Source organism: Entelurus aequoreus, linkage group LG02 (genome assembly GCF_033978785.1).
Source record: "Entelurus aequoreus isolate RoL-2023_Sb linkage group LG02, RoL_Eaeq_v1.1, whole genome shotgun sequence".
Classification (NCBI taxonomy): Eukaryota; Metazoa; Chordata; class Actinopteri; order Syngnathiformes; family Syngnathidae; genus Entelurus; species Entelurus aequoreus.
This window is the reverse complement of record NC_084732.1, coordinates 8,861,248-8,878,747: the sequence shown is the minus strand read 5'-3', so window position 1 is coordinate 8,878,747 and position 17,500 is coordinate 8,861,248. Positions and strand designations below refer to the sequence as shown.

At 33.0% G+C, this 17,500-nt stretch overlaps 1 protein-coding gene across 2 annotated transcripts in view; it reads left to right on the top strand.

The window, feature by feature from the left end:
* Window positions 1–17,500, top strand: part of LOC133629928 (COUP transcription factor 2-like) — a 20,152-nt gene that overhangs the window by 1,841 nt on the left and 811 nt on the right. For both annotated transcript variants that reach the window (XM_062021062.1, XM_062021069.1), the window contains exons 2-3: window positions 9,590–10,090; window positions 17,102–17,500. The exon at window positions 17,102–17,500 is cut by the window's right edge and continues 811 nt beyond it. In XM_062021062.1, coding sequence (XP_061877046.1) covers window positions 9,590–10,090; window positions 17,102–17,376 — 776 coding nt within the window. In that variant the 3' untranslated portion in view covers window positions 17,377–17,500. The remainder of the gene's footprint in view (window positions 1–9,589; window positions 10,091–17,101) is intronic.

The window sequence follows — 17,500 nt, the reverse complement described above, 5'->3', positions numbered from 1 at the left end:
CATTTGTTTATTTCCTTTTTTTTTTTCAAAAAGGCTCCTAAATTACCACAATATTTCGTTTATTTGCTAAAAATGTTTCAAAAAGGCTCCTAGTTTTACCCCAATAATTTGTTTATTTACTAAAAATATTTTAAAAGGTTCCTAGTTTTACCCCAATAATTTGTTTATTTACTAAACAATGTTTTCAAAAGGTAACTAAATTAACACAATAATTTGTTTATTTACTAAACAATCTTTTCAAACGGTAACTAAATTAACACAATAATTTGTTTATTTACTAAACAATGTTTTCAAAAGGCTCCTAGATTTACCCCAATAATTTGTTTATTTACTAAAAATATTTTCAAAAGGCTCCTAGATTTACCCCAATAATTTGTTTATTTGCTAAAGATGTTTCAAAAAGGCTCCTAGTTTTACCCCAATAATTTGTTTATTTACTAAAAATATTTTAAAAGGCTCCTAGTTTTACCCCAATAATTTGTTTATTTACTAAAAATATCTTAAAAGGCTCCTAAATTAACACAATACTTTGTTTATTTACTAAAAATGTTTTAAAAAGGCTCCTAGTTTTACCCCAATAATTTGTTTATTTACTAAACAATGTTTTCAAAAGGTTCCCAATTTAACACAATACTTCATTTATTTACACTTTAAAAAAAAAAAAAGCTCCAATAATTTGTTTATTTACTAAACATATTTTAAAAGGCTCCTAAATTAACACAATACGTTGTTCATAGTAAACAATGTTTTCAAAAGGCTCCCAATTTAACACAATATTTCATTTATTTACACTTTTATTTTATTTTTTAAAAAGCTCCCAATTTAACACAATAATTCGTTTATTTACTAATAATATTTTAAAAGACTCCTAAATTAACACAAGACTTTGTTTATTTACTAAACAATGTTTTCAAAAGGCTCCCAGTTTAACACAATATTTCATTTATTCACTTTTTTTTAAAGCTCCCAATTCAACACAATAATTCGTTTATTTACTAAATTGTTTTTAAAAAGGCTCCTATTTTAACACAATAATTTGTTTATTTACTAAAAAAATATTTCAAAAAGGCTCCCAAATTACCACAATATTTCGTTTATTTACTAAAAATGTTTTAAAAAGCCTCCTAATTGTACCCCAATAATTTGTTTATTTACTAAAAATGTTTTAAAAAGCTTCCTAAATTCACACAATATTTTGTTTATTTACTAAAAAATATTTAAAAAAGGAAAGGCTCCTAAACTACCACACTATTTCGTTTATTTACTAAAAAAGTTTTTAAAAGCCTCCTAATTTTACCCCAATAATTTGTTTATTTACTAAAACAATATTTCAAAAAGGCTCCCAAATTACCACAATATTTCGTTTATTTACTAAAAATGTTTTAAAAAGCCTCCTAATTGTACCCCAATAATTTGTTTATTTACTAAAAATGTTATAAAAAGTTTCCTAAATTTACACAATATTTTATTTATTTACTAAAAAATACTTAAAAAAGGCAAGGCTCCTAAATTTCCACAATATTTCGTTTATTTACTAAAAATGTTTTTAAAAGCCTCCTAATTTTACTCCAATAATTTGTTTATTTACAAACATTTTTTTCAAAAGGTTCCTAAATTTACACAATATTTTGTTTATTTACTAAAAAATGTTTTAAAAAGGCTCACAATTTAACACAGTATTTCATTTATTTGCTATTGTTTTTTATATTTCAAAAGGCTCCTAATTTATCACAATAATTATTTTTTTTACTGCAAAGTATTTAAAAAAGACTCCTAAATTAACAATAGCTTGTTTATTTACTAAAACAATTCTTAAAAAGCTCCCAATTTTAAAACAATATTTCGTTTATTTATTAAAAATGTTTTAAAAAGGTTCCTAAATTTACACAATATTTTGTTTATTTACTAAAAAAATTTTAAAAGGCTCCCAATTTAACACAATAATTCATTTATTTGCTATTGTTTTTTATATTTCAAAAGGCTCCTAATTTAACACAATTATTTGTTTATTTACTAAAAAATGTCATAAAAAGCTCTCAATTTAACACAATAATTATTTTATTTACTAAAAAATGTTTTAAAATGCTCCTAATGTTACCCCAATAATGTGTTTATTTATTTTAAAATGTTTTTTAACGGTTCCTAATTTAACACAATCATTTTTTTATTTACTAAAAACGGTTTTAAAAATGCTCCTAATTTTACTCCAACAATTTATTCACACATTTTAAAAAAAAGGCTCCTAATTTAAACACAATAATGTGTTTATTTACTAAAAAATATTTCAAAAAGGCTCCTAAATTAACACAATAATTTCTTTATGTACTAAAAAATATTTCAAAAAGTTCCTAGTTTAACACAATCATTTATTTACTAAACAATGTTTTAAAAGGGCTCCTAATTTAACACAATAACTCGTTTATTTATTCAAAACTAAAATAAAATTTAAAAAAAAGTTTAAAAAAGCTCCTAATTTAACCCAATATTTTTTTTCTTTACCAAAAAAATGTTTTGAGTATAATTCACAAAAAATTCATAATTTAACCCAATAACTCGTTTATGTACTGTTTCTTTAATATTTCAAAAAAACTCTTAAATTAAGAGATCTTATATTAAGAGATTTTTTGAAATATTAAAGTAATATTGGGTTAAATTAACACAATAATTCGTTTATTTAAATGTGTTTTTAATCTTCCAGAAAGGCTCCTAATTTAACACAACAATTCGTTAAATTACTAATTTTTTAAAAACATTATTTAAAAAAAAAAAGCTCTTAATTTAACACAATAATTCCTTTATTTATTAAAAAAAATCTTTTAAAAATGCCCCTAGTTTAACACAATACTTCGTTTATTTAAATGTGTTTTTAATCTTCCAGAAAGGCTCCTAAATTAACACAACAATTCGTTAAATTACTAATTTTTTTAAAACATTATTTTTAAAAAAAGCTCTTAAATTAACACAATAATTCGTTTATTTAAATGTGTTTTTAATCTTCCAGAAAGGCTCCTAAATTAACACAACAATTCGTTAAATTACTAATTTTTTTTAAACATTATTTAAAAAAAAGCTCTTAATTTAACACAATAATTCCTTTATTTATTAAAAAAAATCTTTTAAAAATGCCCCTAGTTTAACACAATACTTCGTTTATTTACTCATTTGTAAAAAAAAAAAAAAAAGTATTTCATAAAAGCTCTTAATTTAACATTTGTTTATTTGCTAATTTTTAAAAGTCTCCTAAATTAACACAATAATGTGTTTATTTACTAAAAAATATTTCAAAAAGTTCCTAGTTCAACACAATAATTTATTTACTAAACAATGTTTTAAAAGTGCTCCTAATTTAACACAATAACTCGTTTATTTATTCAAAACTAAAATAAAATTTTAAAAAAAGTTAGAAAAAGCTCCTAATTTAACACAATATTTTTTTTCTTTACTAAAAAAATGTTTTGAGTATAATTCACAAAAATACATAATTTAACACAATAACTCGTTTATGTACTGTTTCTTTAATATTTCAAAAAAGCTCTTAAATTAAGAGATCTTAAATTAAGAGCTTTTTTGAAATATTAAAGTAATATTGGGTTAAATTAACACAATAATTCGTTTATTTAAATGTGTTTTTAATCTTCCAAAAAGGCTCCTAATTTAACACAACAATTCGTTAAATAACTATTTTTTTAAAACATTATTTTAAAAAAAGCTCTTCATTTGACACGATAATTCCTTTATTTATTAAAAAAAATCTTTTAAAAATGCCCCTAGTTTAACACAATACTTCGTTTATTTACTCATTTGTAAAAAAAAAAAAAAGTATTTCATAAAAGCTCTTAATTTAACATTTGTTTATTTGCTAATTTTTAAAAGTCTCCTAATTTAACACAATAATGTGTTTATTTACTAAAAAATATTTCAAAAAGTTCCTAGTTTAACACAATAATTTATTTACTAAACAATGTTTTGAAAGTGCTCCTAATTTAACACAATAACTAATTTATTTATTCAAAACTAAAATAAAATTTAAAAAAAAAGTTTGAAAAAGCTCCTAATTTAACACAATATTTTTTTTCTTTACTAAAAAAATGTTTTGAGTATAATTCACAAAAATTCATAATTTAACACAATAACTCGTTTATGTACTGTTTCTTTAATATTTCAAAAAAGCTCTTAAATTAAGAGATCTTATATTAAGAGCTTTTTTGAAATATTAAAGTAATATTGGGTTAAATTAACACAATATTTCGTTTATTTAAATGTGTTTTTAATCTTCCAAAAAGGCTCCTAATTTAACACAACAATTCGTTAAATAACTATTTTTTTAAAACATTATTTTTAAAAAAGCTCTTAATTTGACACGATAATTCCTTTATTTATTAAAAAAAATCTTTTAAAAATGCCCCTAGTTTAACACAATACTTCGTTTATTTACTCATTTGTAAAAAAAAAAAAAAAGTATTTCATAAAAGCTCTTAATTTAACATTTGTTTATTTGCTAATTTTTAAAAGTCTCCTAATTTAACACAATAATGTGTTTATTTACTAAAAAATATTCCAAAAAGTTCCTAGTTTAACACAATAATTTATTTACTAAACACTGTTTTAAAAGTGCTCCTAATTTAACACAATAACTCGTTTATTTATTCAAAACTAAAATAAAATTTAAAAAAAAAGTTTGAAAAAGCTCCTAATTTAACACAATATTTTTTTTCTTTACTAAAAAAATGTTTTGAGTATAATTCACAAAAATTCCTAATTTAACCCAATAACTCGTTTATGTACTGTTTCTTTAATATTTCAAAAAAGCTCTTAAATTAAGAGATCTTATATTAAGAGCTTTTTTGAAATATTAAAGTAATATTGGGTTAAATTAACACAATATTTCGTTTATTTAAATGTGTTTTTAATCTTCCAAAAAGGCTCCTAAGTTAACACAACAATTCGTTAAATTACTAATTTTTTTAAAACATTATTTTAAAAAAAGCTCTTAAATTAACACAATAATTCGTTTATTTAAATGTGTTTTTAATCTTCCAAAAAGGCTCCTAATTTAACACAACAATTCGTTAAATAACTAATTTTTTTAAAACATTTTAAAAAAAGCTCTTAATTTGACACGATAATTCCTTTATTTATTAAAAAAAATCTTTTAAAAATGCCCCTAGTTTAACACAATACTTCGTTTATTTACTCATTTGTAAAAAAAAAAAAAAAAAGTATTTCAAATAAGCTCTTAATTTAACGTTTGTTTATTTGCTAATTTTTAAAAGTCTCCGTCCTAATTTAACACAATAATGTGCTTATTTACTAAAAAATGTTTTTCAAATGATTTAATGATAAATGGGACAGGCTCCAGCACCCCCCACGACCGTAGGGGACAAGCGGTAGGAAAATTGTTGTCTTTTTTATTCTTCTTTTACACTTTATATTTATAGACACCGTGGTTGTGAGAGGAACGTAATTTCGTCCACCTGTATGTCCTGTACAAACAGTTGTTTGACAATAAAGCTGACTTTGACTTTGACTTTGACTTTGAAAATGGATGGATATAAGATGGATAATATTAGTTATAATTTCAACATAGCAGTGATTAAAAATCCCTCATTGACATTATCATTTGACATTAAAATAAAAAAGAACAATAGTGTCACAGTGGCTTACACTTGCATGGCATCTCATAAGCTTGACAACACACTGTGTCCAATATTTTCACAAAGATAAAATAAGTCATATTTTTGCTTCATTTAATAGTTGAAACAAATGTACATTATTGCAATCAGTTGATAAAACATTGTCCTTTACAATTATAAAAGCTTTACTACTCTGCTTGCATGTCAGCAGACTGGGGTAGATCCTGCTCAAATCTATGTATTCCATCAATAGAGTAGATCCTGCTCAAATCTATGTATTCCATCAATAGAGTAGATCCTGCTCAAATCTATGTATTCCATCAATAGAGTAGATCCTGCTCAAATCTATGTATTCCATCAATAGACAATCCTTTTCAATCGGGAAAAAAATCGTTTTTGAATCGAGAATCATGTTGAATTGAAAAAAAAATCAATTTTGAATCGAATCGTGACTCCAAGAATCGATATTGAATTGAATCGTGGGACACCCAAAGATTCACAGCCCTAATATATATATATATATATATATATATATATATATATATATATATATATATATATATATATATATATATATATATATATATATATATATATATATATATATATATATATATATTAGAGATGTCCGATAATATCGGCCTGCCGATATTATCGGCCGATATATGCGTTAAAATATAATATCGGAAATTATTGGTATAGTTTTTTTTATTATCGGTATCGTTTTTTTTTGTTTTTGTTTTTTTAAATTAAATCAACATAAAAAACACAAGATACACTTACAATTAGTGCACCAAGCCAAAAAACCTCCCTCCCCCCATTTACACTCATTCACACAAAAGGGTTGTTTCTTTCTGTTATTAATATTCTGCTTCCTACATTATATATCAATATACCGTATTTCCTTGAATAGCCGCAGGGGCGTTAATTAATTTAAAACCTCCTGTCACACCTGCGTTTACCGGAAGCCGGCGGGATGGCCGTGCATGCGGTAATTATTTTAAAACCTCTTCTCACTCCGGCGTTTACCAAAAGGAATCCATAAAATTTAGGCGTGCGCTTTGAGTGTGATGTAAGCATACCATCATGAAAAGCACATTTAATTAAAAAAAAACGTTATTATGGTCTTACCTGTACTTATAAATGGAGTCCATTTGCAGCTCCTTCTGACCAAAAGCATCGATAACTTGTTTATAGAAGTCTTCCTTATTTTCTTTCTTCAGTTTTAAAAGTCTCTGTTTCGATGGAGATATTCCTTTAATTATTACCTCCTGCTTCCATTGAAAGTCCAGTTTAAAAAACTGTTTTATTTTATGTATGTAATCCTCCATTTTAAAAGTTCAGGCAGAGGACAGAAAAAAAAATCTCTTGCTGCGTGTGTTCACTTCTTCTGCAGTACCGGAAGTCGCAAGAAGGATCACTAGCGCGGCAGCGCCCTCTACCACCAGGAGGAGGGAGTCATTTAATGACTTATACAGTATTTCACACACGCAGCTACGGTATATTAATAAAACATAGCTGCTTACTGTTCTCTTTAGCATACTGTACCGGTATTCAATAGCTTGGACCTTAAATCCTACTGAAAAGCTCTTTATCTTTTTTCCTTTGTGCGATTGTAAACTACTGAAAGCAGTTTCCTCCATTTTGAAAATGAGGACAGATGCGTCACTCGTGACGTAACGAATTTGACCCGGTGGAAGTTCTAGCCATATGCTAAATATTTTGCGAAACGAGTTTGACCCGGCGAAAATTACAGACATGCGATAATAAAATTAATATTTTGCAAAACGAATTTGATCCAGCTTCAATAATAAACCGGCGATAAGGCCAAGCATGCGTTAATTATTTTGAGAAACGAGTTTGACCCGGCAGTAATTCTAGACGTGCGAATACTATATTCCCTGCGCCAATTCAAGGAAATACGGTATATCAATACAGTCTGCAAGGGATACAGTCCGTAAGCACACATGATTGTGCGTGCTGCTGCTCCACTAATAGTACTAACCTTTAACACTTCATTTTACAAATTTTCATTAATTACTAGTTTCTATGTAACTGTTTTTATATTGTTTTACTTTCTTTTTTATTCAAGAAAATGTTTTTAATTTATTTATCTTATTTTATTTTATAATTTTTCTTTAAAAGTACCTTATCTTCACCATACCTGGTTGTCCAAATTAGGCATAATAATGTGTTAATTCCACGACTGTATATATCGGTTGATATCGGTATCGGTTGATATCGGTATCGGCAATTAAAGAGTTGGACAATATCGGAATATCGGCAAAAAGCCATTATCGGACATCCCTAATATATATATATATATATATATATATATATATATATATATATATATATATATATAGTTTTTTTTAAGTAACTGCAGTAAAATAGTCACTTAAAAGTCACAATGCGTGTCCAAAGATTTCCTCCTGTAATGTATGTGATAGCTCTGTAGGCTGAGAGACAGCTTCATCCATCAGGCTGTCAGGAAGCTGAACTCTCTCCCGGCCCCCCCCCCCCCCCCCCCCCTTCTCACTCTGCCCTGCAATCTGATCTGAACTGTGAACTGAGACACTACACCCCACCCCCCCCCCCCCCACTCATCCACACACACACACACACACACACACACACACACACACACACACACACACACACACACACACACACACACACACACACACCATCTATCACTTAGCCACTTTACTCCGGACTCAAAATGCTGCTAACTGTTTTAACTGTTTACACTGTTTACATTGCACTTTGCACTCCCATCTGAATACTTGAATACTTACGTTGCAATACTGTATATACAATAGATAGATATTATAGATATTCTGGTAATATCTTCTTCCCCTGTATATTTTTCCCCCCCCTCATGCGACTGTTTAAATTGTTGTCTTTTTTATTCTTCTTTTACACTTTATATTTATAGACACCGTGGTTGTGAGAGGAACGTAATTTCGTCCACCTGTATGTCCTGTACAAACAGTTGTTTGACAATAAAGCTGACTTTGACTTTGACTTTGACTTATATAACTAAATATCGCTCAGTACTGAAGAAAAAAAAAAAATCAATTAAATGTGTCATACATTTTAATAAGGAAGTAAATCAAAAAGTCAAATAAATCCACTTAGAAATGTAATAATTGTCATTCTGCGCTTTATTGCTGTTTGTCCTGAATTACTTATTGTTATATTAAGCAGTGTGTGTGTGTGTGTGTGTGTGTGTGTGCGCGTGCGTGTGTGTGTGTGTGTGTGTGTGCGTGTGTGTGTGTGTGTGTGTGTGTGCGTGTGTGTACGTGTGCGTGTGCGTGTGCGCGCGCATGTGAGTGCGTGTGTGTGTGCGCGCATGTGAGTTGTGAGTGTGCGTGTGTGTGTGTGCGTGTGTGTGTGTGTGTGCGCGCGCGCATGTGAGTGTGTGTGTGCGCGCCCATGTGAGTGTGCGTGGGTGTGTGTGTGCGCGCATGTGAGTGTGCGTGTGTGTGCGCGCGCCTGTCAGTGTGCGTGTGTGTGTGCGCGCGCATGTGAGTGTGCGTGTGTGTGTGTGTGCGCGCATGTGAGTTGTGAGTGTGCGTGTGTGTGTGTGTGTGCGCGCATGTGAGTGTGTGTGTGCGTGTGCGTGCGTGTGTGTGTGCGCGCGCATGTGTGTGTGTGTGCGTGCGTGTGTGTGTTTGTGTGTGTGTGTGCGCATGTGAGTTGTGAGTGTGCGTGTGTGTGTGTGCGCGCATGTGAGTGTGTGCGTGTGTGTGTGCGTGCGTGTGTGTGTGTGCGCGCATGTGAGTGTGCGTGTGTGTGTGTGTGTGTGTGCGTGAGAATCAGACAGCGCGAGTGCTAAATTTAGCGGCAGTTCCAAGCCCGCGCCTGCACGCGATGTTCGCCGGAAGCTTCCTGAGGGCGCGTGCGTGTGTGTGTGACCGACATCTCTCTCTCTCCTTGTGTTGCGCACGCAGCCGTGCAGAGAGGCCGCATGCCCGCGCAGGCGCACCAGGGTGTGAGCGGCGGGGCCCCCCTGCAGTGTCACCACGCGCACCTGTCCGGCTACATCTCACTGCTGCTGAGGGCGGAGCCCTACCCCTACGGCGCGCATGCGCAGTGCCTGGCGGGCGTGGAGAACATCTGCGAGCTGGCTGCGCGCATGCTCTTTAGCGCCGTGGAGTGGGCGCGCCACATCCCCTTCTTCCCCCACCTGCAGGTGTGCGACCAGGTGGCGCTGCTGAGACTCACGTGGAGTGAACTGTTCGTGCTCAACGCCGCGCAGTGCGCCATGCCCGTGCACGTGGCGCCGCTGCTGGCCGCCGCCGGCCTGCACGCCTCGCCCATGTCCGCCGAGCGCGTGGTGGCCTTCGTGGACCACATCCGGGTCTTCCAGGAGCAGGTGGAGAAGCTGAAGGTGCTGCACGTGGACTCGGCAGAGTACAGCTGCATCAAGGCCATCGCGCTCTTCACCACCGGTACGTCACGTCGTGACGTCATGGCCACGCCTTGCACCCACGCAGGACACTAAACACTGATCCAATTAGTGGCCATCTTAGTAACAATCAAAGATCCTCTATACGACAATTAGTGTCCATCTTAATAACAATCAAAGATCCTCTATACAACAATTAGTGGCCATCTTAATAACAATCAAAGATCCTCTATACAACAATTAGTGGCCATCTTAATAACAATCAAAGATCCTCTATACGACAATTAGTGTCCATCTTAATAACAATCAAAGATCCTCTATACAACAATTAGTGGCCATCTTAATAACAATCAAAGATCCTCTATACGACAATTAGTGTCCATCTTAATAACAATCAAAGATCCTCTATACAACAATTAGTGGCCATCTTAATAACAATCAAAGATCCTCTGTACAACAATTAGTGTCCATCTTAATAACAATCAAAGATCCTCTATACAACAATTAGTGGCCATCTTAATAACAATCAAAGATCCTCTATACGACAATTAGTGTCCATCTTAATAACAATCAAAGATCCTCTATACAACAATTAGTGGCCATCTTAATAACAATCAAAGATCCTCTGTACAACAATTAGTGTCAGGTCGTTCAAGCTCCATCTTAATAACAATCAAAGATCCTCTATACAACAATTAGTGTCAGATCGTACTCATAATTGGTCATATTAATTCCTAAGCATATTTAAAAAGCAACAGAATGTAAAAAAACAGCCGACTAATAAATTTACATTTTAAAACACACAAATTGGTATTTTATTTTGTAATTGAAATTTTATTTTGTAAGTGAAAACATTTTGTTTTTATTTCAAAATGCACATTTTGGTCTTTTACATTTATTTGAACAGGAATAATTATAATATATATCTAATTATATGCTTAAAAACAGTATCATGCTCTTGTCATTTACAGGATCTTTGACTAACGTTTTGTAGTAAATCCCTAAAAACAGCAGAGCGCTCTGTGTCCTTTAAACAATCTTTGACCAGCGTTTCTACAGTAGGTACAGCAGAACTCTCCTGTTGTATTAAGGATCTTTGACGGATGTTTTTGGAGTCAATTCCAAAAATAACAGTGCACTCCTGTCATTTACAGGATCTTTGACTAACGTTTTGGTAGCAGATTCCTAAAAACAGCAGGGCACTCCTGTTATATAAAGGATCTTTGACTTAATGTTTTGTAGCAGATTCCTAAAAACAGCAGTGCACACCTGTCATAAAGAGGATCTCTGACTAAAGTTTTTGTAGCAGATTCCTAAAAACAGCAGTGCACTCCTGTCATGTAAAGGATCTCTGACTAAAGCTTTTATAGCAGATTCCTAAAAACAGCAGTGCACTTCAGTCATGTAAAGGATCTCTGACTAAAGTTTTTTGTAGCAGATTCCTAAAAACAGCAGTGCACTCCTGTCATATAAAGGATCTCTGACTAAATTTTTTGTAGCAGATTCCCAAAAACAGCAAAATCCAAAGGAACCTTTAGTAATATTTTTGTAGAAGATAGCTAAAACAGCAGTGCACTCCTGTCACATAAAAGATCTTTGACTCATGTTTTTGTAGTAAATCCATAAAAACAACAGAGTCCTCTTGTAATATAAATGATCTTTGACAAATTTAATTGGTCATATTCATTAAAAAGCAACAGACTGTAAAAAAAAAACAACAGCCGACTAATAAACATACATTTTAAAACACAAATTAGTATTTTATTTTGTAAGTGAAAACATTTCATTTTTATTCAAAAATGCACTTTTTAGTCTTTTACATTTATTTGCCACATCAAATGTGTTGAGGCGGATGCGTTCAGGTCCCCTGGGAAAAAGCAGCACCTTATGTAACATCTTCCCTCAGCAGTGACCTGAAGTGACCTCTCACACTTTCAACTCAATAATTCATCATATTTACTTGAAGACATTCCCCATATTTAGCATTTGTACATCAGCCAGAGTACACGTAGTAAGTAGTACACATAGTAAGTAGTACACGTAGTAAGTAGTACACATAGTAAGTAGTACACGTAGTAAGTAGTACACCAGCGTGTATCGAGGAGGACACGCATGAGCGCGTGCACGTGTCCTACTTAGGAGGCCATCATGGCGTGCGAGCAGGAGGTCGCCGCAGGTCGCCTGCACAGATCTTTTCTTTTCGCTTTTTCTATTTTTTAAAAACATCATTTAACATTTTTAAATTCATTCAAAATAAAACACTGCAATATTAAAACGCGTAGAAAAAATTCTATTGAATTGATATTTTTTTCTTGAAATATAAAACGTGAAATATTGCAGTTTTTATTTGGTTAATATCTTTTTTTTTTACTTTTCTTTTGTAGGTCAATAAATAAATAAAAACGCAGCAGGACTTTTCACAAAATATGTTTTTAAAGTGAAAGAAACCTGACTAATGTAAATATTTATGTGCCTAAAAACAGCCAGATGCTCCTGTCATATAAAGGATCTTTGACCAACGTAAATCCCTAAAAAGAGCAGAGCTCTCCATGTCCTTAAACAATCTTTGACTCGCGTTTCTGCAGCATTTAAAAACAGTCATATAGAGGATCTTTGACTCGTGTTTTTGTAGTAAATTCCAAAAACAGCAGTGCACTCCCGTCATTTAAAGGATCTTTGACTAAAGTTTTATAGCAGATTCTTAAAAACAGCAGAGTCCTGTCATTTAAAGGATCTTTGACTAACGTTTTGTGTAAGATTCCTAAAAACTGCAGCGTCCTCCTGCCATAAAGGATCTTTGACTGAAGTTTTTGTAGCAGATTCCTAAAAACAGCAGAGTCCTCCTGTCATATAAAGGATCTTTGACCAACGTAAATCCCTAAAAAGAGCAGAGCTCTCCATGTCCTTAAACAATCTTTGTCTCACGTTTCTGCAGTACTTAAAAACAGTCATATAGAGGATCTTTGACTCGTGCTTTTGTAGTAAATTCCAAAAACAGCAGTGCACTCCTGTCATTTAGAGGATATTTGACTAAAGTTTTATAGCAGATTCTTAAAAACAGCAGAGTCTTGTCATTTAAAGGATCTTTGACTAAAGTTGTGTGTAAGATTCCTAAAAACTGCAGCGTCCTCCTGCCATAAAGGATCTTTGACTGAAGTTTTTGTAGCAGATTCCTAAAAACAGCAGAATCCTCCTGTCATATGAAGGATCTTTGACCAACGTAAATCCCTAAAAAGAGCAGAGCTCTCCATGTCCTTAAACAATCTTTGACTCGCGTTTCTGCAACACTTAAAAACAGTCATATAGAGGATCTTTGACTCGTGTTTTTGTAGTAAATTCCAAAAACAGCAGTGCACTCCTGTCATTTAAAGGATCTGTGACTAAAGTTGTGTGTAAGATTCCTAAAAAACTGCAGCGTCCTCCTGCCATAAAGTATCTTTGAAGTTTTTGTAGCAGATTCCTAAAAACAGCAGAGTCCTCCTGTCATATAAAGGATCTTTGACCAACGTAGATCCCTAAAAAGAGCAGAGCTCTCCGTTTCCTTAAACAATCTTTGACTCACGTTTTTGCAGTACTTAAAAACAGTCATATAGAGGATCTTTGACTCGTGTTTTTGTAGTAAATTCCAAAAACAGCAGTGCACTCCTGTCATTTAAAGGATCTTTGACTAAAGTTTTATAGCAGATTCTTAAAAACAGCAGAGTCTTGTCATTTAAAGGATCTTTAACTAAAGTTTTGTGTAAAATTCCTAAAAACTGCAGCGTCCTCTTGTCATAAAGGGTCTTTGACTGAAATGTTTGTAGCAGATTCTTAAAAACAGCAGTCTTGTCATTTAAAGGCTCTTTGACTAAAGTTGTGTGTAAGATTCCTAAAAACTGCAGCGTCCTCCTGCCATAAAGGATCTTTGACTGACGTTTTTGTAGCAGATTCCTAAAAACAGCAGAGTCCTCCTGTCATATAAAGGATCTTTGACCAACGTAAATCCCTAAAAAGAGCAGAGCTCTCCGTGTCCTTAAACAATCTTTGACTCGCGTTTCTGCAACACTTAAAAACAGTCATATAGAGGATCTTTGTCTCGTGTTTTTGTAGTAAATTCCAAAAACAGCAGTGCACTCCTGTCATTTAAAGGATCTTTGACTAAAGTTTTATAGCAGATTCTTAAAAACAGCAGTCTTGTCATTTAAAGGATCTTTGACTAAAGTTTTGTGTAAGATTCCTAAAAACTGCAGCGTCCTCCTGTCATATAAAGGATCTTTGACCAACGTAAATCCCTAAAAAGAGCAGAGCTCTCCATGTCCTTAAACAATCTTTGACTCACGTTTCTGCAGTACTTAAAAACAGTCATATAGAGGATCTTTGACTCGTGCTTTTGTGGTAAATTCCAAAAACAGCAGTGCACTCCTGTCATTTAAAGGATCTTTGACTAAAGTCTTATAGCAGATTCTTAAATAAATAAATGATCTTTTTAACCTCCTCCAACCTCCGAGGACAAAGCTACAAACAATGGGAGACCGGGCTTTCTGCTCCGCCGCTCCCAGTCTGTGGAACGCTCTCCCTGACCACCTGAGGGCACCACAGACTGTGGATGCTTTTAAAAAAGGCTTAAAAATCCTTCTTTTTAAAGCCTTTTTTTTAGATATGCATACTAGTTTTAGCTATTTTGCTGTTTTTGTTTTTATTTTTATTTATTTCTTATATCTTTTTATTTTTATTTTTTAATGTATTTATTTGTATTTATTTATTTTTTTAATACACTGTAGCACTTTGAGGTTGTTTACTCAATGTAAAGTGCTTTTTACAAATAAAATATATTATTATTATTATTATTATTATTTGACTAAAGTTTTAGCAGCAGATTCCTTTATAATCAGTAGAACACTCCTGTTATATAAAAGATCTTTCCATAATGTTTTTGCAGCGTGGACTAAACTTTTTGAACAAATCTCCCCCCCCCCCAAAAAAGGCCCAGCACTCCTGTTTTATAGACAATCTTGGAATGGTGTCTCCTAGTAGGTACTTAAAAACTGCAAAGTCCTTTGAGTAACGCTTTTTTTTTCTAGTATGTACTTAAATCGTGACCTAAATTTGGTATCCGATTCCTAAAAACAGTAAATAACTCCTGTCATATAAAAGATTTTGGACTAAAATTTTAGTAGCAGATTCATAAAAAACCCCACAGTGCACTTCTGTCATATAAATGATCTTTTTAACCTCCTCCAACCTCCGAGGACAAAGCTACGAACAATGGGAGACCGGGCTTTCTGCTCCGCCGCTCCCAGTCTGTGGAACGCTCTCCCTGACCACCTGAGGGCACCACATACTGTGGATGCTTTTAAAAAAGGCTTAAAAACCCTTCTTTTTAAAAAAGCCTTTTTTTTCCTTTTTTTTTTATTTAGATATATGCATACTAGTTTTAGCTATTTTGCTGTTCTAGTTTTTATTTATTTTAATTTTTTATATATTTTAATGTTTATTTATTTATTTATTTATTTATTTTAATACACTGTAGCACTGAGGTTGTTTACTCAATGTAAAATGCTTTTTACAAATAAAATCTATTATTATTATTATTATTTGACTAAAGTTTTTGTAGCAGATTCCTTTAACACTCCTGTTATATAAAAGATCTTTGCATAATGTTTTTGCAGCGTGGACTAAACTTTTTGAACAAATTCCCCCCCCAAAAAAGGCCCAGCACTCCTGTCTTATAGACAATCTTGGAATGGTGTCTCCTAGTAGGTACTTAAAAACTGCAAAGTCCTTTGAGTAACGCTTTTTTTTTTTCTAGTATGTACTTAAATCGTGACTTAAATTTGGTATCCGATTCCTAAAGACAGTAAATAACTCCTGTCGTATAAAAGATTTTTGATTAAAATTTTAGTAGCAGATTCATAAAAAAAACCCACAGTGCACTCCTGTCATATAAATGATCTTTTTAACCTCCGAGGACAAAGCTACGAACAATGGGAGACCGGGCTTTCTGCTCCGCCGCTCCCAGTCTGTGGAACGCTCTCCCTGACCACCTGAGGGCACCACAGACTGTGGATGCTTTTAAAAAAGGCTTAAAAATCCTTCTTTTTAAAAAGCCTTTTTTTTTAGATATGCATACTAGTTTTAGCTATTTTGCTGTTTTTTTATTTTTATTTATTTCTTGCATCTTTTTATTTTTATTTTTTATTTATTTATTTTTTTAATACACTGTAGCACTTTGAGGTTGTTTACTCAACGTAAAGTGCTTTTTACAAATAAAATATATTAATATTATTATTATTATTTGACTAAAGTTTTTGCAGCAGATTCCTTTATAATCAGTAGAACACTCCTGTTATATAAAAGATCTTTGCATAATGTTTTTGCAGCGTGGACTTTTTGAACAAATTCCCCCCCAAAAAAGGCACAGCACTCCTGTCTTATAGACAATCTTGGAATGGTGTTTCTTAAAAACTGCACAGTCCTTTGAGTAACACTTTTTTTTTCCCAGTACGTACTTAAATCGTGACCGATTCCTAAAAACAGTAAATAACTCCTGTCATATAGAGCAGTGGTCCCCAACCACCGGTCCGCTGACCGATTGGTACAGTGCGCCCTGGAGGATTGGTAAAAAAAAAAATGTTTTTTTTTTTTTTTTTTTGAATTTCTAATTTTTTTATTTTTTTATTTTTTTTTTAAATTTCTCGTGCGGCCCGGTACCAATCGGTCCGCGGACCGGTAACGGGCCGCACAAGAAATTAAAAAAAAAAAAAAAAAAAAAAGTTTTTTTTTTTTTTTAAATTAAATCAACATAAAAAACACAATATATACATTATATATCAATATAGATCAAAACAGTCTGCAGGGATACAGTCCGTAAGCACACATGATTGTATTTATTTATGTAAAAAAAAAAAAAAAAAAAAAAATTAAATACACCCCGCCCAATCATGTAAAAATTTGTCCCCGGTCCGTGGGACAAATTTTCAAGCGTTGACCGGTCCGCAGCTACAAAAAGGTTGGGGACCACTGATATAGAGGATCTTTGGAGTGACTCCTTTGTGATGCCTGTTCTTCCCGGCAGACGCCTGCGGGCTGTCGGACGTGAGCCACGTGGAGGGTCTGCAGGAGAAGTCCCAGTGCGCCCTGGAGGAGTACGTCAGGAGTCAGTACCCCAACCAGCCCACCCGCTTTGGCAAGCTGCTGCTTCGCCTACCGTCTCTGCGCTCCGTCTCGTCCTCCGTCATCGAGCAGCTCTTCTTTGTGCGCCTGGTGGGCAAGACCCCCATCGAGACCCTGATCCGGGACATGCTGCTGTCGGGGAGCAGCTTCAACTGGCCTTACATGCCCATGCAGTAGGGCGGGGCGGTCTTCAACCTTTTTACCGGCAACCTTTGCTTTCTGCCAGACTATTGAGATTATTGTGGACATTTTTGCTGCCGTGTGGAATAACAAACAATATTTATTGTGTGAATATTTATCA